This window comes from Stigmatopora nigra, chromosome 14 (genome assembly GCF_051989575.1).
Source record: "Stigmatopora nigra isolate UIUO_SnigA chromosome 14, RoL_Snig_1.1, whole genome shotgun sequence".
Classification (NCBI taxonomy): Eukaryota; Metazoa; Chordata; class Actinopteri; order Syngnathiformes; family Syngnathidae; genus Stigmatopora; species Stigmatopora nigra.
This window is the reverse complement of record NC_135521.1, coordinates 12,712,501-12,736,364: the sequence shown is the minus strand read 5'-3', so window position 1 is coordinate 12,736,364 and position 23,864 is coordinate 12,712,501. Positions and strand designations below refer to the sequence as shown.

Genomic DNA, 23,864 nt, shown 5'->3' with positions numbered 1-23,864 from the left:
ACAAGGCCCACAAAGATTCCACCGATTATCCAATGCCTCTCCAGTCTGACATAGAGGACATGGACTAAAGCTCCCAAAAACCTCTTCTTTTTTCCCCAAAGCAAGCAGAGATTGGATTGCGATGCAGACACACTTAAAAAGAATAACTTTAATCTAACCTTACACTAAACTTAATTCTGATTTAGTTTTATTTTTTTTTTACTTTTCTTCTCCCAGGTTAGCTCATTTACACTGACTCACGGGGGAAAAAAAAACAAGGATTCTATTTTAACAGGAGAATCTGTTACTATTGTTACAAGACAGGTTTAATCTAACTGCGAGCGTGATAACTAAGGCAAAGTGAATTGACACGGTTGCTCAGAATAAAGTAAGCAACTATATTAGGTGTGAGCCGAAAAGAGCACCAGATTAACCATAAATGGATTAAGGGACATTACCATTACACTATGTGTGACCTCAACTAGGCAAAACAAATTAGGGTGTGAAACATAACAGTTTACATAACAGTCTACCAGCCAGAAAAAGAAAAAAGATGGTTCGTGTGAAATATGCAATGCATTCTTTTAGTTTATTTTTATATGCTACCATGTTTTCTTTAGCAACTAGAATCGAATTTTACTGACACCTTGTGGTCACGGCCTGTCATCACTTTTGTATATAGCCTCGTTTTAAGTATATAGTTTTTATTTTTGTCTCTTTTATATATATATATATATTAATATATATATATATATATATATATATATATATATATATATATATATATATATATATATATATATATATATATATATATATATATATATATATATATATATATATATATATATATATATATATATATATATATATATATATATATATATATATATATAGATAGATAGATATATATATATATATATATATATATATATATATATATATATATATATATATATATATATATATATATATATATATATATATATATATATATATATATATATATATATATATATATATATATATATATATATATATATATATATATATATATATATATATATATATATATATATATATATATATATATATATATATATATATATATATATATATATATATATATATATATATATATAGATATAGATATAGATATAGATATATATATATATATATATATATATATATATATATATATATATATATATATATATATATATATATATATATATATATATATATATATATATATATATATATATATATATATATATATATATATATATATATATATATATATAGATAGATATATATATATATATATATATATATATATATATATATATATATATATATATATATATATATATATATATATATATATATATATATATATATATATATATATATATATATATATATATATATATATATATATATATATATATATATATATATATATATACCATTTACCATTTTATCGGTACTCGGGCGATTCGCCCAAAGACGTTTGGCCTAAGGACAGTTCGCCGAGGGGGCATTTGGCCGAAAGGATAGTTAGCCAACCGGATAGCCAGCCGACTGGACGTTGCGCCGATGCGCTCGCTCTGCCCCCTGTCGTGTGTACACGTTTTTCAACCTCGGCCCGCGGGCCTTATACAGCCCTTTACAGATAACAGTCATTTAGGAATAACAAGGGTATACAGAATAGAAGAAATTGTAGAAAATGGTAAAAATCCTACTCCAGAAAAAGAATATATATGTCCTAAAATAAGAAATTATTTAAGAAGTAAAAGTTTCTGTCCAAGGCACTTAGCATTTAGAAATATGTCCAGCGGGGGGCAGTAATGCATCACAAAAGCTAAAACTCAAAGAATGAAATAATTTTTAGAATAGCAGCTTATTGATAATTTGTTTTATAATAAAAAGCAGGTAAAATGATTATCTTTGTACTGGCTCTTGACAAATTCATTTGAACCATGTCTTGCCAAGTGGTTTAGGTTGTTTTTACTAGTTCTGTGGGTCAGCAAGGGTCCATTGTAATTTCTTTCTTTCTAAACTGTGTGAGTGTGAAAAATTAAAGTGTTTATATATATGACAGTGTTCCCTCGCTGATCGCGGTTAATGGGGACCGGGACCCCCCGCAATAGCTGCATTTCCGCGAAGTAGGCGTGCCCCATCAAAAATGCTTAAAGAAACGTATAACACGTGCACAAAAGCACTACCAAGCAAAAACATCATAGTAGTCCGGATGGAGGATCTTCTGCAGTTTTTTTGCACGTAAGAAACATCGTTATTGGGAGTTGTGAACATTGTTTTTTTGGGCGGTGAAGATGCGCCTGTAAACAGCCATGACGTCATCAATGCGATTCCTGAACTCTCACCATGTTATTGACCATTTCTTCGGCCTTTTTTTTGATGCAATTACTAATTCTTATTGAATATTTTGTTTCCACCTCTTGTAAAATGATGTAATTTATTTATCAGTTGCCTAAGTGCCTGCTGGTGCTGGTCAGTCCATATGATCAGCTTGTTTGAGGGAACGACATGTCTTGGTTTCTTTGTCTTTGTTTTGTTTAGTTTGGGACATTTTCTGGTCCGTTTTCAGAAGGTCACAGACAACTCACTCTTCTGGAAAAGTCTATGATATATTGTCTGCAATAAGTCAGAAGACTAAGCATCTTTCTGGGTTGACCAACAATGTGTTGTTTGATGTCTTTCAGTGATCGAACAGCTACAAAATCTTCAAGATCCACCCTGCTGCCCTGGGCAGTATAGTTTCTGCAGAAGTATTAAACCTTAGCTTTGAAGAGATCACACTTGCTGGATTTTAGTTTAATGCCATACTCTCTGAGGTGCCTAAGTACTTGCCTCACATTGTCTACGTGCCCTTCAAAGGTCTTACTGAAAACCAGCATATCATCCAAGTAAGGGATGCAGATGTTACCCCGGAGTCCTTCCAGACATTCCTCCATGCAACGCTGAAACGATGCAGGGGCATTCATGAGCCGGGAACATTGTCGGGGACCCATACGACCCTTGTCACAACCTCTTCCAGCTGCTGCCCTCTGGCAGACGTTACAGGTCTCACATAGTACGGACAAATAGGCTTAAGGACAGCTTTTTTTCCCACAGCCATTAGGACTTTTTCTGCAGTCGCGGGGATTTGGTTGGACTCGGGGGGTGATGTGATGTATCCATCACGTCAGAATGCCAAGGAGTCTGAAATTATAACTTATTTGGGCCTCCTACCAGGAAAGCGCACCTTGTGGAGAAGCACTACCAATTTCGTCATACGCAGCTGGGGATGACGACAGTTAGGCTTTTGTCTAGTCAATGATGATGACAAGCCTATGTCCGATTATTATTATTATTATTATTTTAAAGCAATGAAAGAATGTGATTATAAGAAACATTTCTCTTAATTGGAAACGCATTAATTTGTATTTAATTATTTTATATGGGAAATTGGATTTGAGGTACGAGTACATTGACACACGAGCGCGGTGCCGCAATGCATTAAGCTCGTATCTCAAGGCATCCCTGTACTATGTCTGTTTTCGATGTGTGTGCGCGTGTGTGTTCATTAAGAGACTGTTGCACCCCCATATTTATTCTTCTCCGACGTCTCGCGATTGCGCTGATTAATTTCTCTTCGTATGAAGGAGTTTAAAAAAAAACAGAAGTAGAGGCTTTTAATGCTCGTGGGGGGAAGATGATACACCGCTGTACTGTGACTGCTCTCCTCTCTCCAGTCTAGACATCGCATCACTACACGAATATCTACGCTTCTCTCCCTATTTTGTTCGGGCCAAAATGTCGACCACCACCAGTGGCGGAGAGTTTGGCAACCCTCTACGCAAGTTTAAGCTGGTGTTCCTGGGCGAACAGAGCGGTGAGTTTGGACGCCCTTTACTATCTGGTTGGGGTGTAGAGACGTGTTAGCACCATGCTAACTAGCTCGACCGGTTAGCTTGCGGCTAGTTAGCAATCTAAAACATACGAAGGAAAACAAATAAGTTGTCATACGTGAGAATAATGCCATATTTATTTGGGTTGAAGGTTAATGTGAAGACACTAATGAACTTTTCTTCTAGTTGGAATGATGGGATGATGTCATCGGACGCTGTCAAAGCTAACTAGTCGTTTGTCATCGTTCGGGACAAAAGCTTAACATCGATGGTACATTAATGATGGTGGTATTACTTTAGACTTTTTACTTGCATATAAACAGGACATTGCACACTGTGGTGTTTGTTTAAAATACTCATTTCTTCCTATATGTCAATGAAAATGAATGGTTAGTTTAGTAGCTGTTCACGCTCACGTACGTTGTCGTTTATCTACAGTTAATATGGGCAATTTACAATTTCTATTTTGTCGTGAGACTGTGGGATAATGTGTCGTGTTAAAATAATGTTTATTTTTAAAATCCCGGCTGGTCGTTGTTAACCACGTCGGCTAGTAAAAGCTAGAACCAGCTGGCTATTCGGTCTTCCTCGACGATATGTAACTGCACTTTGTGGCAATATTTTGTAAAAATTTATATAATATATATTGTAATATATTTTTTAAAGACTGTGTTTCTGAACTGCAAATGATCAACTGTCTGGATACTTAAGAATTAATAGACGATTTTTTGACATTGTTTTTGTGGCTCCACCCATATTGCCAGCTCAGCGTGTGGGCTAGCCAGTTCACAACAGTGGATAGTCACGCATTTATTCCACATCATTGAAATTTAGCACAAGGTCTATGTAGTACTTAAATTTTAGGGAAGCGGATAAAAACACTGATCTTGTGAAGCAGATTCTATGGAATTCAAACAAAGAACTTATTTTTTCTTTAAAAAAAAAAGCAAAAATCTCTTGTTTGTCTCCTAGGACAGTGTTTCCCAACCAGTGTGCCGTGAGCGATGCTCAGGTGTACTGTGGGAAATTACAAGAAGTCATACATCGTTATAAATATTAAGAGATTAAAATTGGACAATTACGAGATTAGAATTGGAATATGAAATAGTAGATGGTAATGTAATGTTTTCAAATGTTAAAATTATAAAATTAAAGTCATTTTGTTTCCTTTTTTAATGTAAAGTAAAACTGATTTTTGTTTTTGTTTTTCGGGGTTCAGCTTTTGTCGATGTTAAGTTTGTGTGAGCGCAAAACGGCTCTTCTCGTAATGTTATGTGGTTGAAGTAATATTGGGAGGAAAATAACTTGTGTAACATTGGGAGATTTAAGTTGTTTTCCTGTTTTACGCTACGTGATACGGAAGTTATTCGGTTTCAGGGGTATTAACTACAGTGTTCCCTCGCTTATCGCGGTTAATGGGGACCGGGACCCCCCGCAATAGCTGCATTTCCGCGAAGTAAGCGTGCCCCATCAAAAATGCTTAAGGAAACGTATAACACGTGCACGTAAGAAACATCGTTATTGGGAGTTGTGAACATTGTTTTTTTTGGGCGGTGAAGATGCGCCTGTAAACAGCCATGACGTTATCAATGTGATTCCTGTACTCGCACCATGTTATTGACCATTTCTTTGGCCATTTTTTGATGCAATTACTAATTCTTATTGAATATTTTGTTTCCACCTCTTGTAAATTGATGTAATTTCTAATTTTAACTTAATATCTTTAATTTTTTTTTCCTAAAAAAAATCCGCGAAGCTCTGAATCCACGATAGCTGAAGCGCGAAGTAGCGAGGGAACACTGTATTTTAACATCAGCCCAACTGAAAGCTGTTCACGGTCTGCGACATCAAATTTAATGAAGTTAGATCAGTGTGAAAAATATAGTTTTTGTAATAATTTAAGAGAATTATTTCATTCTTGTTAAAACAACTTTGATGAAAACAACTTTATAATTTTCCCATGGCGCTCGCAACTTTTCTTTGAAATGACGGCGAGCACCAAATTAGTGTGTTCGCCGTTATACTTGACAAAAGAACTATATATCCCAGCAGTCACTGCGCAGTACTTTTTCTAGGGGGAAAATAGTAGAGTCGGGGGCTGCTTGCCGTAGTTGTGAGAGCTGTAGAGGATGGCGTACCCGGTCGACTGATTTATTTTATCATGATATTAAAAAATAAAAAATAAAAATTACAAATATATATATATATATATATATATATATATATATATATATATATATATATATATATATATATATATATATATATATATATATATATATATATATATATATATATATATATATATATATATATATATATATATATATATATATATATATATATATATATATATATATATATACATATATACACATACACACACACACATACATACACGTATACACGTATACACACACAATAATAACATCTTTTGTCTTTGAAATTTGAAACTTTAATGCTCTCAAAGAAATTACTTTCGCACTTATTATTCGCATCAGGGACATTTGTAGTCGTAACAGATTTTCAGAGGCAAGTTATAATTCAGAAGTAAATGGAGATGCTCCGTTGAGCTCATTTGGAAAAAAGTTCCCAAAAGCATCTCCCCTCCTGTCCTTTCTAATTTCACACTTTGACCGGAAGATTTGATATCAATTTGCGACTCAAATTGTCTTCAAATCTCTTCAGTCCTGCCATACTTAAACTACATTGTCTTTGTTACAGTGGGAAAGACATCACTCATCACCAGGTTTATGTATGACAGTTTTGACAACACCTATCAGGTAAAGAGACACAGAATGATTTTAAAACACATTTTCTTATTGGAGAAAACAAGTTCCAAATGAAATTGGAAGATGAAATTAAGTCATTTCAAATCTGGTCTTCTCGTGTTCTCATAATTTTAACACCGTGGACTGGTTTTCAGGAAAATGTATTTGTCGCAATGCGATGGTGGCAATAACTTCTTTTTGTGTCTTTAAGTGCCATTATTTATACATAAATGCCTAGATGCTTAAAAAGCACGGTTAGAGAGTTCCTCTTTGGACCTGAGTATCTTGTGAATTTTTGAATCTATACAAATACAATTTTTTAATCATTTAATGAGGCTCAGATTTAAAAAAAATATTTTAAATTGGATCAGATTCTGATTGGAAAAAAAGAGTTTTGAAAGTATTTGTGTAAGAATAAAAAAAAGTTGAAAATATCGCAATTAGAGCAATACTTTATATTTAAACTCTCTAATTGGTTCCACAGTCCTCACACAACTAACAACTAATTAAACCTTTTAAAATTGGTCAAAATGCCCAAACTTTGTAAGAAAGATGTGAGAAACACACAAATAACAGAAAATTATCATAAAAATATTTATTAATGTCTTAAAATAACAAGACTATACAAAATCTACCCGTGTTGAAACACAGGAACAAGAGGAAGCTGACAGTAGGCAACATAGAGACAACTCAAACACATTACATCTAATAAACACAGCATTAAGAATTCCAACAAAGACCATAATAACATTCATAAACAACAAACATTAAAGTTTTATGATTTCTTTGGAATGTAGTTGTATTAGTCGCTATTGGTTTTTACCTGGTTTGATTTAACTTCCCCTTCTGCAGTGCTGGTTTACAGACATTTTGAAAAAAAAAATCCAAAGACAATTGCCTTTGACGACTTTTAATATTGTTTCTATAGTGCAACAAACAAACATTGTCATAATGGGAGACCACACGACTCGCGAATACCTTTTCGGGATGTTTTTTCGACAAAGACAGGAAGTTCCTGACATTTCTCCAAAATTTCTTTTACAGTGGGACGATTAAGTATTTATCCAACCACCAAATTTTAGTTTGGACCCCTCAAAAGTCAGTAATTGTTATACATAAGTATATCCAAATTGAAAAAATATGTTCCAATTGTATTGATGTTGAATGATATTGTAGAGCTGTGAAAAAGGTTAACTATCAGTACAACAATTACATTCAGAATTGCTCTCTGCAACAAAATACTAAAACAAAGAGTAAAAATAGCATGAAACTATGGGAATTCAAATGCTTAATTTTTCAGTCATACCAATGTTTTGACGCAGTGATTGTTTTGCAGGCAACGATTGGCATTGACTTTTTGTCAAAAACCATGTACCTCGAAGATCGCACGGTAAGCCCTTCCCACCATTTTTACTAATTTTATTTTACTATTTTATTATACTATTTTTTATCTGAGCATGCTTTGACTTATTACAAAACACCCAACCTTTTGCATATCATCATCCTCATGTTGACATGTTTAACCCCATGCTCACATCTCATTCATATTGTCAAATGTGATCATATTATCAGTTCCTTTTTTTTTGTTCTCCTTCCATTCTCTGTCTGGGGGTCACGAAATATGGGCATTTTTGTGGCGGGCGGCCAAAGATTCGGCTGCAACTCTGGGACACGGCGGGACAGGAACGTTTCCGCAGCCTCATTCCGAGTTACATCCGAGACTCGGCCGCTGCAGTTGTGGTTTATGACATAGCCAGTAGGTATCACAGCCTCACCTTCTTGCCCTTGCTTGTACGTTAGTGCAGCCGATATCAAGTTAACCAATTACACTGGTCGACAAAATTTCTCAAAATAAATTCTTCAGAGTTTTAAAAATTCCTAAATCATACTTGTTTTTGAGGCCTGGGTGATATGACAAAAATATTTGACCAGTCTATCTGTAATTATCACAATAACGATCACTCCTTTTTTCTTTCAAATTTCAAACTTCTGTGAATACGTAAATACATCACTTTCCTCATTATTTAATTATGAAAGTAACTACATTACCTTATTTTGAATGAAAAATAATATAAAATATGGTGATTTAAAAAGATGTTCAATAAAGTAAAGACAACGCCCCCCTTAATCTACAAAAACAAAAAACTCATGAAACCTGCAGAAATATTGACAGTCATCTTTATTTGTATAAATTTGCCTTTAAATAAAATGTGCTGTGTAATATGAATTAAATCAAATAATCAACTGAACACATCACCACAGTTGGCTAGCAGACTATTTTCAACCTCACTAAGAAACGATATAAGTTTACCATTTGAAAAAAAAAGTTTAACATCTGCAGAAAATGGGGAAACTGTTATCAAGTAAGAAAATAATTACAGGCTCTCCTCAAGTGTGGACAATTTTCAATAAGGCTGCTGTTTGTGCACATGTATTTGAGGTATTAAAAAAAAGAAGAAAATGGCGGACACTTCACTTGGATCTTTTAGTGTGTCGGCTCGGTGATGCCCTGAATCTCATTTTGGTCTTTTCTTTTAGCTGCTCTAGTGTTAACCATTCTTTTCCTTACCATCTTCTTCATCTATTGAACATGGTCTGGAACTAGCATTTATGTTTCATCAGCGCTTACGTTATTAGTGGTATAATTGCAGTTTAAATTTATCAAAAGTTTTTATTATTATTGACAAGACCAATTTAACAAAAATTGATGTTTTGTCGCCCAGGTCTGCTTGCTTTGGGGACATTGATAGGAAAATTAAATAGTTTAGTGGCTAAAGCAGGAGTGCTCACACCTTTTTGCTTCAAGATCTACTTTTCAAGTAGACAATCTCCTGTGATCTACTTTGTTCAAGCAGCCAACCTCCTTGTGGGTATCGTCACAGAGGTTAGCGGGAGGGCATGATTATCAATAAAGGGCACCGAAATTAAGCTGTTCAACATCAAAGGAAAGCCTTTGCAAGCAGATTTGAATGGTTGCATATATTAACCGAAGCTGTTGGCACCACAATTAGATCCTGTTTAGACCTTAACAATAATTCACCCCTAGTATTACTACCATACTACATTTGTTCACGCCTACACAAAAAACACTACAACAAAAGTACAATTACCAAGAAGTTTATTTATTAAATACTAGTTATAAGCATATGAAAAGACTAATCAATAATCATATACGAGCAGACAGTAGATGCGAGATGCTGCTCATAAGAACATTATGGGCACTGTCTCGCTCCCCGCAATTCCTCATGTAATGTCTCTGGTCGCAACTCTCTCTTTGGAATGTCTCTGCGAGCACTTAAGCGGAACGTTGCATTTTTTCAGTGTTTTTTTTAATTATTTTTTTTTACCGTTAGTCATTGCGAGGCGATCGCTAATACGAGAGTTATATATGATACTTCTCGTTGGCAAGTGGTTGTGCGCTATCCTATCGTATATTGTATGCATCAATTTGGGAATGTTTTACACCCGTTATTTGACTGTCATTTCCTTTTCGTTATTTGCCCTTTATTTCATTCAGTCGTTTTGACTTCACTTCATTTTTGTGTGTTTCCATGTGTTGTGTGTTTTTGGGGATTTTCCACCTCGTCTTCTCCTCAACTTACTCCACCTCTCCCCCACCTGACCTGGGACGGTGGCAGGCAAGTTTCTGTCGAGGCGGCAGAGAGTAAAGCTCGAGAGCTCAATATCAAGGCAATTTTGGGAATATTTTGAAGGGACTACAAAAGCAAACATCTAGGTTGCATGTGAAAGTCAGTGTGGAGGTGGGGCAAAAAGAGCCAACCCAAAGAAAAAAGGTATCAAACGGTCAAACAAAATTTGAATTAAGTTAAGTGTTAGTTCCGATTAACCTTACTTTTGAGTGTGACTGTATCATAATCCAAGTTCATTTAAATTTGTTTATGTTGTTTTTTTCAGAGGGTTGGAACGAATTAATTAGTTTATAGTTCATTTTAATGGGAAACGTTCGTTCGAGCTACGAGAATATTGACATACGAGCTTAGTTCCGGAACAAATTAAGCTTGTATCTCGAAGTACCACTGTACACACAAAAATAAGTTTAAATCTTATGTTACTCTAAATTTAAACCTTCCTCCGCAAAAAACGAGGCAAAGATGTTAATGTATTCCACCACGGCGTTTGAATCAACTTCCAGGCTTCTTCATCTCTCAAGAGTTTTTGCTGTTTTAAAAATTAACCAGCCACGACTCGCTTTGAAGGGTTTCGTCGGTGTCTTTTTCAATTGCTTGCTTTGCTTTTAAATCCATGTAGAGTACGCTGGATTTTTCGCAGATTATCGGCTCGGTCACGCTATCTCTCGTACAAAAATGTAACCTGTATGGCTCGGTGCTCGTAGATATCTTTATGCGAGAGAGATGCAGCGAGAAAGGGAGAGCGATGCTGTTCTAATAAGCAGCTTCTCGCTTACTCGGCCACCCGGATGGCCGCATCGGCAACCATCTGGTATGCTCGTATCTCAAATTTGTCTTGTATCTCAAGGCAAAAATTTGAATTACACTCCTAAGTCAAGGTATTAATGTACTGAAGCCGCAAAGTGGTCAGGGATGACAGTTACAAACTTTCTTGCGTGTTTTTAGTAATTGAACACTAATAACCAATCTATATGCGAATTGTATTGTGTACAATGCAAAATTTATTGTTGTTTAATGTCAAAACAGATCCGTGATTAGTCAACTTTCAAAATGATTCTTTGAAGTATGTATGTTATTATGTGCCGTAAAAGTATGAATATTCAATTATAACACTGGATTCATTAATATCAGTGAATATTTTTGACAACCCTACTGAACTTCGCATTCAGAGAGTGCTGAGGAAGGGTCCACACTTTGGCTGATTAGCAGCTGTAATAAACAAATAGAGGTGGACATAATTAATCCCCTGACATTTCTTCCAATGTCTTCTTGTGGGCCGTGATGATCTAAATGGGCTATGATAAAATAAATCAGGGCCACTCTTTTTTCCTTTCGTTACATTCTGCTGCTCACCTCTACTTCATTATTTCAACCATTCATTCCCTATTTCTATCATTCAAAAAAGCTTGGCTTGCAGTTAGTCTTCTATTTCAAGCTCTGCTTTCTGCTTTTCTCTTCTCTTTATGTACACTCTCCGTTACAAATTGCAGGTCCGACTGCAGCTTTGGGACACGGCTGGACAGGAACGCTTTCGTAGCCTAATTCCCAGCTACATCCGCGACTCTACCATTGCTGTGGTTGTATATGACATCACCAGTGAGTCAGATACAGTATAATAATGTTGGCTGAATTCAGTTTTCTGCATCAGGGAGCCAAAACATCGAATTCAAGGATTAAGAGCCCATATGCGACACTACTTGTCAATTTTCCACTCCATATCAATAGACAAAGAAATACTCAATCCAATTTTAAAAACTACATTTAAATCTACCCTTTCAGCATAAAAACAATTGTAGTTCGTAAACACCTATATGTGAACCGGTTGATTGTTTGTGTGCAAGTATTTGCTTGTACACATTAAGTATTTACCTGATGTGTACAAAAGCAGTAAAGAGAACTTTCTAAGTGGATCTGACACCGTCAGGACAGGAGAGTAAACCCATACAGCACACTTTTAGAGAATCACAAACTACGCCACTTGACCTGCAAATCCACCAGCGATTGCCTTTTGGTATTTTGCTTTCTCATTTTATTCTCCTCCATTATATTTTTTAGCATTAAACAGTTATTCAATAAGGTTTTAAGATTTCTAGTTATTTGCATTTGTATTTTTAACTGGAACAAAGAAATGTGTGCTTATTCTCGTGTGCCGTACGGTGTCAGGACTAGTACTTGGTGAGCTTTCTGTGATGATTCTGTGCTCATAAAGTAGTAACTTTGTCCACAGGATTTTATAATTCATACTCACAAAGCATTTGGTCCTGCGCAGAAAGTATAAACTCGTACACACAAATTACTAGATCGTTCACACAAAGTAATAGCTCGTATGCATAAACTATTTGAGCAGATCCATATGGAAACAAAAAATCATTTAGGACAAATGTGCTGCCTAAAATGTGTTTTTGAAGCGATTTAAAGACATTTTCTCCGATTATAACAGCAAATTGTGATTATGTTCCCCACAAAAAATTAAGGGAGAACAAGCTTCCAATTTCTCACTCTTGATACTTTAACCTAATCTGAAATGTGGGCATCTACTTGCAGCTCAGCTCGTATGTTAGGCGCTGACTTTTCTGAGATTTTTTTTCCCAGATCTCAACTCCTTCCAACAAACCTCCAAGTGGATTGACGACGTTCGAACGGAGAGAGGAAGTGACGTCATTATCATGCTTGTTGGGAACAAAACAGACCTAGCCGATAAAAGGTATGCAATCTGTTAATGCTACAATCTTCATCTCACAAGGTTCTGTTGTACTTCAGCATTGAACCCCATTCATTTTTTGTGTTATAAGTTGCCTCTTTTAGTAAAACAGTCATTTTTTGTACATTTTTTTTTGTTTTTGTTTTTTTAATACAGTGAACTCTATGCACAAATATCTAAACCAAAAAAATATTTTCTAAACTGAAAACTGAAGTTTTTGGTTTGAAAGCCTTTTCTTTCCCAAATATTTCGGCCCTGTTTTGGCGTGGGGGTATGGGCTCGTGAGAGACAGCCTACAAAGTGTTCCCAAAATGTGTTGTCTTCAGTAAGTGCAGGTGATTTCATTGATTATGACTTCACATTGTCTCCACCTCATTTAGTTGATAAATGCAAAGAAAAAAAATGCAATTATTCTATGCAAATTGTGGTCTGTTTTGATGGATAAAATGGGAAAATATGCCAGGTTGTTGACCTTTATCTAAAGAAATTGTGTCTGAAATCTAAACAAAGCATAGGAGTGCCATTTGGCTGTTTGAATCCTCGTATATTCTGTACCAATTTGAAGCAGTAGAAACTAAGATATATATCTAACTGTTTAATGTTTTCAAGATGTCGCAATAAAGAAAATGTCTCTCTGGCTGATGCTACATGAACAACATGGTATTCTCTACATGCATCAAGTAAATAAACTGGAGAGAATCTGGAGTCATAAACCATTAAATCAACCATGTTTTCTGATGGCAACATCATTTGTTGACCCTTTGGTTGGTTGTCTTTCAAAATCCCACCTGTTTACTGCTATAAGACCCTTATGAGAATAAAGCGGTTCCGAAAATGAGATGAGATGATGAGGGTCATACAGCGTGCTTTCTGGCCGTAGACTCGGTACCGCACAATGCACTGAGATGTAAAACTCAACCAATCAAACTACATTTTTGTTAGACTCCAATGAGGTATGCCAGAAATAATGTTAGTATCCTTACTGATTTCAGATTTTAGTTCATAATTATTAACTATTTTTAAAATGGCTTTGAAATGAGCAAAATTAAATATTATCTTCCTTCATTGGGAATTACCTGCGGAGATATAAATGAACAATGAGCCATTGTTTTAGCGATCATTTCTCGTATGAGTCACCTAATGTGATTTTTCAGCCCTATTTTACAAAAGTGGAACTTTGAACTAATGAATGAAGCTTTCATGGAAGCTTGCATTTTTCTGAGATTGGCAACTAATTTTGCTATGTTAAGGAACTCCTGTTATTTCACTGTCATTTCCTTTTCGTTATTTGCCCTTTATTTCATTCACTCGTTTTGATTTCATTTCATTTTTGTGTGTTTCCATGTGTTGTGTGTTTTTGGGGATTTTCCGCCTCGTCTTCTCCCCACCTTACTCCACCCCTCCCCCACTTCACCTGGGACGTTGGCAGACAAGTTTCTGTCGAGGCGGCAGAGAGGAAAGCTCGAGAGCTCAATGTGATGTATATTGAGACCAGTGCCAAGGCTGGCTATAACGTCAAACAGGTTGGTGGTGGCCAGGCTAGGCGAAGGGGACATTTTGCGATATGTAGGCCTCTGTCATGACTTAACGGTTTAATCGAGGCAACGACTCATTTTCCCCTCCTGGCTTTGTTTTTGTCTTTTAACCAAACTAACCTCTCTTGTATTTCAAACCGAGACTCAGCTGCCTTCTTGTCTCTCCTTTCTTCTCCTTTCGGGCTTGTCCTCTTCACAACGTCTCTCCTCCCACATACTGTTCGGTCCGTCCGAGCAGGCAGATCACCACTGAGGAGGGCGAGCAGAGAGCTAAGGAGCTCAATGTCATGTTCATTGAAACCAGCGCAAAGACTGGCTACAATGTGAAACAGGTAGAAACTTGCCACAAACAATGCAGAACTTTACATTTTCCTCTTGTACTCATCTTTTCACTACTTCCTCTTGTAATGTACATTAATCCCTCAAATATCATGGCTTCAACTTTCGCGGTCTCACTATATCGCAGATTTTTTTTGCTGATATATATGCGTCCTTTGTGTGCGTCAAATCCAGAAATAGCACTCGTTACTGACACTGCGGCTTAAAATGCGATGCACCGTATATTCGTGAAAATACGGTATTTTTTTTTAAATCAAGCAGAGAGGAACTATTTTCAATGTGATCGACATTGAGCGGAGCTGAGCATACGGACAAACTCGTATTCAATTTAACTGCAATTCTTCTCCGCGAACGTGTTTCAGTCAACCTTTAGACCAGGGGTCGGGAACCTTTTTGAAAGAGAGAGCCATAAACTATTCTTATTTTCTAATGTTATTTCTAAAAAGCCATTCTCAGAATTTAAAAGTAAATATATATTAAAATGTGCAATTTCTTCTTTTCTTTTTTTGGTCATTTCACCACTTTTTAATCACAAAAAGTTATTTTGACACCATTGGTATGCTGTTGGTACTTGATCAGTATTACTGAAATGATGCATTCACAAAAGTAACAAAAACTAAATTATGATTAAAGTGCTGCTAGAGCTAGTCTCAACGCCACAGTGTCAACGTGACGCTCCTATTGGTGCATTTGGGACTCGGCTCGCTTACTAGTGATTTCCATATTTTACCTCACAGATTAGTGGAGAGTCATATGCACCTATGGAATGAGCCACATATGGCTCTTGAGCCGTTCCCTACCCCTGGTTTAGACGAACGTTCAAAACGCAGCTGAAAATATTTGCGGTATTCTATGCAAAAGAACTACAACTATAGGACCCCACGCTGTCCGCCTAAGTGCCTAAACAACATAACATGAAACTTAAGGACCCACTTAGGTTCCTGAAGAAAAATAAACAATATGCTTACCTGCCTTTTAATGAAAACACAACGGAAAACATCGGAAATTTAAAACATTGTGAAATTGTAATTTCTGTCATTAAGGATCAGGTTCTCATCAAGAGAGACTTATTTCTTTTTCCAATTGAATAATTTGATATTTTGCATTTTCAAAGACAGTTATATTAACTTCCTAATGAGATTGACCCTAATAGTGTGCTTTTTATTCAGTATCTCAGAAATTCAACATGTGATGATTTTCCCTTCAAAGTGACATTTTTACTACCAATTAAAAACAAGAATCAGGGGGCGGCTTACACATAAGAAATTGTAAAATTAAACAATTTTAAGGGTGCGGTTATACGTGGGGACGACTTATATGCGAGTATATACCGGATTAAAACGCACCTTTAAATACTTATGTCCAATCTTAAAATGTGTTTTATATATACAGTGAGGCAAATAAGTATTTAGTCCACCCCCAATTTTGCAAGGTCTCCTACTTGAAAAGATTAGAGAGGCCTGTAATTGTCAACATGGGTAAACCTCAACCATGAGAGACAGAATGTGGGGAAAAAAAACTGAAAATCATGTTGTTTGAGTTTTAAAGAATTTATTTCTAAATTAGAGTGGAAAATAAGTATTTAGTCACATATAGACAAGCATGATTTCTGGCTGTCAAAGAGGTCTAACTTCTAATGAGGTCTCCACTTGTTACCTGTTTTAATAGCATTTGTTTTAACTCAATGTCGGTATAAAAGAGTCCACAACCTCAGTCTCTCACACTCCAAACTTCACTATGGCCAGGACCAAAGAGCTGTCGAAGGACACCAGAGACAAAATTGTAGACCTGCACTAGGCCGGGAAGTCTGAATCCGCAATAGATAAAGCGCTTGGTTTAAAGAAATCCACTGTAGGAGCTATTATTAGAAAATGGAATACATACAAGACCACTAATAATCTCCCTCGATCTGGGGCTGCATGCTAGATTCTTTAAAAATCAAACAATGTGATTTTCTCTTTTTTTCTTCCACATTCTGTCTCTCATGGTTGAGATTTACTCATGTCGCCAATTACAGACCTCTCTAATCTGTTGTGTTATGCATCTATTAAATCGAGCTGGATTCAGTTATGCAAAAGGGAATTTCAGATATTGATTAACCAATATTGCTCCAAATTTAAGGCGCACCTGGTTATACTACGCACTGCCCGTTTATTAGCAATCTTGCAAAAGTCTTTGATTTGCTCCTTATAGTACAGTTGAATACAGTACTCCGTTTTACTGATTAATCGATGGAAAAGTAGAAATTTCACATCTGTATCTTCCAAGTTAAAACAGACAGTGGATTTGTCTGCATGTCGATGTGGTATGGAGTCATTCGTGTTTTTCTCTTTGCAGCTTTTCCGTCGTGTTGCGGCCGCATTGCCAGGAATGGACAGTGCAGCGGAGAAGAGTAAAGAAGACAGTATCCTTTTAAAATTTACCACCATCAATACAAAATGCTTCCCAAACTTGTATGTTAAATAATTGGTTTTTATTTTATTTTTCCAAATAGCGTACCCACAGTCGTGGAAGTAGCACTATGTAGGAAAATTATTGAGAAGCATGCATTAACGGGTGCTTATATTGCCTGCTGTTCCTTAAGTTACTATTACTTTAATGTATGATGTTTGTTAAAAAAAAAAAAAAAATTCCCCCAAACATTGCACCTAATGCTCCCATGCAACTTATATATATTTTCCCTTTCATTGTGCATTCTTAGGCAAGTCCAAATTATTTTCCGGAAAAATTTTCACTGTTTCAAACGTCTTTAATGATGGAATGAGGATATTTGATGCCCATAGACGTCAAGTCCATCACCAGTAACATTTAAAGCGATTTAAACTACTATAATACCTTGAGGTACGAGTTTAATGTGTTCCAGGATTGAGCTCCTATGTCAATGTACTTGTATCCCAAATCAACATTTCCCATATATAATAACTAAATACAAATTAATCCGCTCCCACCCACTGAAAAAACACCTAAAATAGGATAGAACAATGGAAAAACATGTTTTTATTTTTTTCTAATTCACCACCAACACTCAAAAGTAAAAAAAAAAAACCTATCTAGTGGTTATGATCTGCAATAAAATGTACCATTATTCTGTACGGCACTTTATGGAGTTCTTACCTTCGAGATAGACAGTGTGCGGCGGAGCAGGAGTGAGACTTGACGGAGACGTTCGTTTCGCTACACTTAATTGACACTATGTAAAATAACTGAAGATAGACAGTGTGCGGCGGAGCAGGAGTGAGACTTGACGGAGACGTTCGTTTCGCTACACTTAATTGACACTATGTAAAATAACTGAAACTACAAATGTAACAATTCAAATGAACTTGGATTACTATGTGCACACACTTAAAAGACTTGTTTTTCTAGTATTTCATGCTTAATATCGACTGTCATATTTTTCTTCTCACTACGCCTCATTGCACCGGCTTGCTTTGCACTTAATTGTACACTCATTAACACAAAAATGCAAACTACATGCTCGATGCTCATAGATTACTTTAATCCAGGGAGATGCAGCGAGAAAGACAGAGAGATGTAGTCTAACAGTTTGTGGTCGGTTGGTTAAAAGGTTTTTATCCAGCAGCAGATGGAAGAGGATAGTCCAAGGTGGGAGACTGAGGGTGTGAACAGGTGACTTTTATACCAATAATTAGTTAAAACAGATGCTCTTAATTCAGGTAACGAGTGGAGACCTCGTTAGCGGAAGTTAGACCTGTTTGAAAGCCCGAAATGTTGCTTGTTTGTAGGTGAGCATATTTTTTATCATCCACTCTAATTTGGAAATACATTCTTTAAAAATCAAACTGTGATTTTCAGTTTTTTTTCCCTCCGCATTCTGTTTCTCATAGTTCAGGTTTACCCATGTTGACAATTACAGGCCTCTCTAATCTTTTCAAGTAGGAGAACTTACACAATTGGTGGTTGACTAAATACTTATTTTTTGTTTAATTTATTTCATTCTGTCCCACTTGGTCCTCAATATGTAAAGGGAGGCCATTGAGATTATGTACTTCATTTTTTTCATTTTTTTATTCCTTTAACTTTTACCCCACCCCCAGTGATCGACATCAAACTGGAGAAGCAGCCAGAGATGACCGTCACTGAGAGCAGCTGCTCGTGCTAGCTTCCGACACGCGTGTTTTATCTGGGGTCACTTCAGCCCTCGCTCACTTCCAGCACTGGTAACAGCTCCTTTCTCAGTGGCCACCAAGGAAACAAATGTGATTCTCATCCAATTCGAACGGAACTGCTTTTTTCACTTCCATCCACTTGCATGGCATGTGAGATTATTCCTGCGCAGACACATTTAGCCGACCGTTTAATTTGTGATCGTGCAAGTTGTGACTCTTTGTCATTGTTATCATATTAAAAAAAACGGAAGAAGCTCCACCAGGTTTAACTTCTAACATTCTTTTTCACGTTTAATTTGTGATCGTGCGAGCTGTGACTCTTTGTCATTGTTATCACATTTAAAAAAAAAAAAAAGCTCTACCAGGTTTTTCTTTTAACATTCTTTTTCACGTTTATTTTAATGTTTTCAACAGAGTTTGTTGGAGATGCATATTTGGTAACACGTCTGTTGTGTTATGAGAGTAGAGAGGATCTCCTTTTATCTGTCATTGATGGAGAAGAAGCAAAAAGTCTTAACCCTTTAATACGAACCCTTCAATATGAAGTAACCCACAAATGTAGTAAATAGGAAGTGAACAAGAAATGTCTGAAATTAAAAAGAATGAGCCAAAATAACAGGAACTCACCTAGAAAGGAACCAAAAGCAAAATAAACTGACCATAAAATGTCACAAGAGGAACAAGAAATGGCCAAAGTGAACAGTCCCCCTTAAGTGACACATTCAACAGGACGTGACTCCGAAATGCCAAATTGAAAGGAACTGACCTGAACATCCTCAACAATCCATAAGTGACCAAAAGAAAGAGCATGGTACCCAAAAGTTAACCTAAATCAATAGAAAATATTATGCAAATGTCTCAAAATTAACTGAAAATAACTCGTAAATGCCTCATTGACATTATGGAGAAATTGTTTTTTTTTTTTTTTATACCATTTTGTGAATTTATAAATGTACTTATTAACTCTTTCACTGCTATTGATAGATGTCCAATCACATAGCATTTAAACCAACCCTTAGTCTGTGTGTTTAAATGAGTTCATAACTAGTAGATGCACTTCAAATTGATTGGCTGTCTATTGTTGTCAAACAACAATTATCATATTTATTTGAGAATAATGCGCACCCATAATATGTAACTAAAAATTGGTATACATTTTTTACTTTTTATCAGCTCACACCAAGGATTGTACTGGTACTGGTAACTGGCAAATGCTGAACACATCAAGATGACAAAACATTTATTCACAGTATGTGGTACGGAAACCCGGTAAAACAAACTGCCATGTAAGACACTATTATTCTCAAATGGAATTTACAATTTTAAATCCTTAATCTAATTCATCATCATATTTTTTTTTTTTAATTCAAAGTCTGATTCATCATCATCATCATCAGATTCACCAAACAATTGATGCGATTCTTCTTGAGGGGTTCTGGTAGAACGGGTTCTCGCGCCCCATCTGATGGATAAGACATGTTTTACGTCTCCCTGTGGAGGGGACTTTTTCCACCGGCGGAGGGCAGTTTTTTCACCAGAATTTGGTCAAAAATGAAAAAACCTCATGTATAACGCGCATTTGAACTTCAGTTTTTGGGTACAAAATTTTGCGCATTATACTCGAATAAATACGGTATGTAATAACAATATAAAAAATTACCAAATATAATGGGAGCGAAGCATTTCGGACTTCCACTCATTCCTCATAATGCAAATAAATGCTCACCCCAGTGTTCTCACAACAAAGAACTGGCAATGAATGAACACATTTCAGTGCCATTGACACAGACGTCCATTTGTGGACATCTATAGCCAAATACAAAAACGTGATCCAGGATTTATACAGATGACACAAATTCCTCGCTTGTTTTGTTCACTGATTCATGCCACAAATATTGTAAAAATAGAGAAAGGGAAGGCCGACCGGACGGTGAGCAGCATCAAGTCGTCGTTTTCTAGGGACGGAAGACGTTAACTTATCAACACTCGTTGAAAAAAACCCGAGGTTGTCGCTGTATCCTCGCCATATTGCTATTATTGCTCGTGTAGGATTGTTGTTTTGATGTGATTATTTATTGAGTAACTCGGACATACACACAGAAATTTGTTTGCTTAATCAAAAGTACAAATGTTTAAGCGCATGTCGAAAAGCCTTTTTTTTTAATTTGGGTGTCTGCTTGGGTTTTGCACTCTATATCAAGCCCCATTGGGGTGCGTTTAGTGTTATGGGTAGACCTTTGGTGATTTGCAGCACAACACAATGTACAGGAAGTGACCCCAGAATGCCCTAAACTGTAAAGGAAGTGTCTTGTTAGTATACTCTTAATTATCAAGCGAGATAAAATTAACTATTTGTATGTAAAAGGATTAGGGCCACTAAAGAAAAAGAATGTTTTTCAAGATTCTGACTTCAAATCCAGAATTCTGGCATTAATCTCAGAAATCAGAATTTTGATTATAATCTTAGGACTCTTACTTCAATGCCAGAACTCAGTTTTTTTTTAAATAAGACATTTGAGATTGTCAGACTTCTGAGTAAAATCTGAACCCTCACTTGAAGAATTTTTAAAATATAGTCTTCCTTAGTGGCCCTATCCTTTTCTATATCATTGCCTGGGAACCTGGAAACAAATGTCAAAAGGGATTCAACGTCTCGTGCTTTCAAAACCAAAACTGCCCAAAAATGTATAGAAAGTGACCACAAATCACTTATTTCTAGTAACGTGCCAATTGGGCTAAAAGGCTACTGTACAACTAAAAGACGGGTGTATTATCGTAAAACCGTTTACAGTCAAAGCCGGAAAGGCCACACACACACACACGAAAGGCACACATACACACGGGGGACCATACTTATTTAGCCATAGCTTGATTTAACAGACTAGTCATACATGGCTGTCGCTGCTTTTAACATATGTACCAAAATTTAAGGAAAATAATGTATTTGAACCTGTTTTTTGATTAGTCAAAACCTACTATTCAGCTTTGTGCTCTTGGGAATTGTGTCTGTCCATTTGAACTATGCTGTCTACTTTGCTGTTTAGCAATGTTGTGTGAATATTACTACTATCTGGTGTGTAAAAAGGAGACTTAATGGCCAAAATGTTGGCCGATCACATGGAATACAATAAAAATATTTCACCAAAGAGCTGTCCATTCTTTTGCAAGAGTCATCGAAAATTATTTTTAAAGATCATTTATCGCTATTTATTGGACATCGAATACAGTACAATAGTTCCTCTTACTTATGATGCTTTTCGTGGGCCTAGACCAATGTTTCCTCTAATTTTTTGTTTGTCTGCGCAGAAAGACTACGTCCCTGAACACACTGAGTACCAGTGTGAGCAACATCATTGCTCGCTATGGGCACTCAGCAGTATCACACCTGCCATTAGCAGGTGCATGTCTACTACACAATTGATTTAGTAATAATAAAATGTAATAACTAATATCTATGAATGGGCGTCCTGGCAGATGAGTGGTTCGCACGGGTCCTGTGTTCAAATCCAGGTCGATCCACCTGTGTTGAATTTGCATATTCTCCCTGGGCCTGCGTGGGTTTTCTCTGAGTACTCCGTTTTCCTCCCACATCCCAAAAATATGCATTGTAGGCTGATTGGACACTAAAATTGCCCCTAGGTATGGGTCTGTATTGTGCATGGCTGTCCGTCTTCTTGTGCCCTGCGATTGGCTGGCCACCGATACAGGTGTCCATGGCCCAAAGCGTGACCGGACGTTTGGTCGCTGAGTTAGCTCCCTTTTTATGAGAGAGCGAGACAGAGTTTACTGTTGAAAGCGATCGAGGTAATCTCTCGCTCTCCAAATTATCATCATGAGAGAAAGAGTGAGTTTGTAATTGCATTGACAGGAGAATGGAAAAGTGCATTAATATCAAAATATTGCTCGCTCCCGGCAGATCTATTGGCGTGTGTGTACGTACATGCTTCCGCTCGCTCGCTCCTGGCAGAGCCGAGCAGAGTGTTTACAGTTGAAAGTAAAAACCAGGTAATCTCTCGCTCTCAAAATTAGCATCATGAGAGAAAGAGTGAGTTTGTAATTGCATTGACAATGAAAAGTGCATTATTATCAAAATATCGCTAGCTCCCGGCAGATATATTGGCGTGTGTGTACATGCTATTCAGCGCCGGATTCGCACGCTCGCTCTGCCACTGCAGAAGAAGCAGATACAGGTGGTGGCGGAAATGGACAGCCTAAGGAGAGAACACAGCAAGGCCTCCCTGGCACGAAGCAAGCTGGAGAGCCTCTGCAAGGAGCTACAGAGGCATAATCGCTCGCTCAAGGCCAAAGGCCTACAGAGAACCCGTCTGGAGGTGAAGCGAAAAGAGGTGACGTCCCACATTCAGGCCACGCTCTACGACACCGAAGTTCAGATGGAGCAACAAAACCAAAGGAACGCCAGCTTGCAGCAAGAGAACATCGAGCTGGCCGCGAAGCTTAACAAGCTCCATGAGCAGTACTTGTTGAGAGAGAAGCATATCGGAAAAGTGGTGGTAGCGAAACAAAAAAAGCAGAACTACCATGATAAAACCGAGCTGAGACATCTATCTGAGGGTGACTCAATCCTGATCCGAAATTTCAGTGGAGGAAAGGAGAGGTGGACAAGAGAAACAGTGGGAAAGAGACTTGGACCAGTCACCTACATGACGTGGAATGGAGTGAGCCGACGCTCAGTCCACATAGACCACCTGTTGTACAACCAATCATCCAGACCAGAGACATTGCAGTTTCCAGATGAGCAGCTGGACGTCACGAACAAATACCTGGTGGTGGTTCACGCAGATGTGGAGGGGAAAGGCCCACCTGGAGCAGTAGGTGGTAGCCCGT

At 36.7% G+C, this 23,864-nt stretch overlaps 1 protein-coding gene across 5 annotated transcripts; it reads left to right on the top strand.

Moving 5' to 3' along the window:
* The first annotated feature begins 3,511 nt into the window (after positions 1-3,511).
* Positions 3,512-22,165, top strand: rab41 (RAB41, member RAS oncogene family). 5 transcript variants are annotated; one of them, XM_077733096.1, is made up of 8 exons: positions 3,512-3,877; positions 6,618-6,676; positions 8,001-8,054; positions 8,315-8,420; positions 12,907-13,018; positions 14,445-14,538; positions 17,227-17,293; positions 18,948-22,165. In XM_077733096.1, the coding sequence occupies exons 1-8, from the start codon at positions 3,799-3,801 to the stop codon at positions 19,010-19,012; spliced, it is 636 nt and encodes a 211-aa protein (XP_077589222.1). In that variant the 5' UTR covers positions 3,512-3,798; the 3' UTR covers positions 19,013-22,165. The 5 variants fall into 5 exon arrangements, 4 of the variants coding, with proteins under 4 accessions (XP_077589222.1, XP_077589219.1, XP_077589220.1 ...); XR_013328708.1 differs by lacking the exons at positions 8,315-8,420; positions 18,948-22,165 and adding exons at positions 11,805-11,910; positions 14,789-14,882 and having other exon boundaries at positions 3,514-3,877; XM_077733093.1 differs by lacking the exon at positions 8,315-8,420 and adding an exon at positions 11,805-11,910 and having other exon boundaries at positions 3,515-3,877.
* Positions 22,166-23,864: the final 1,699 nt, after the last annotated feature.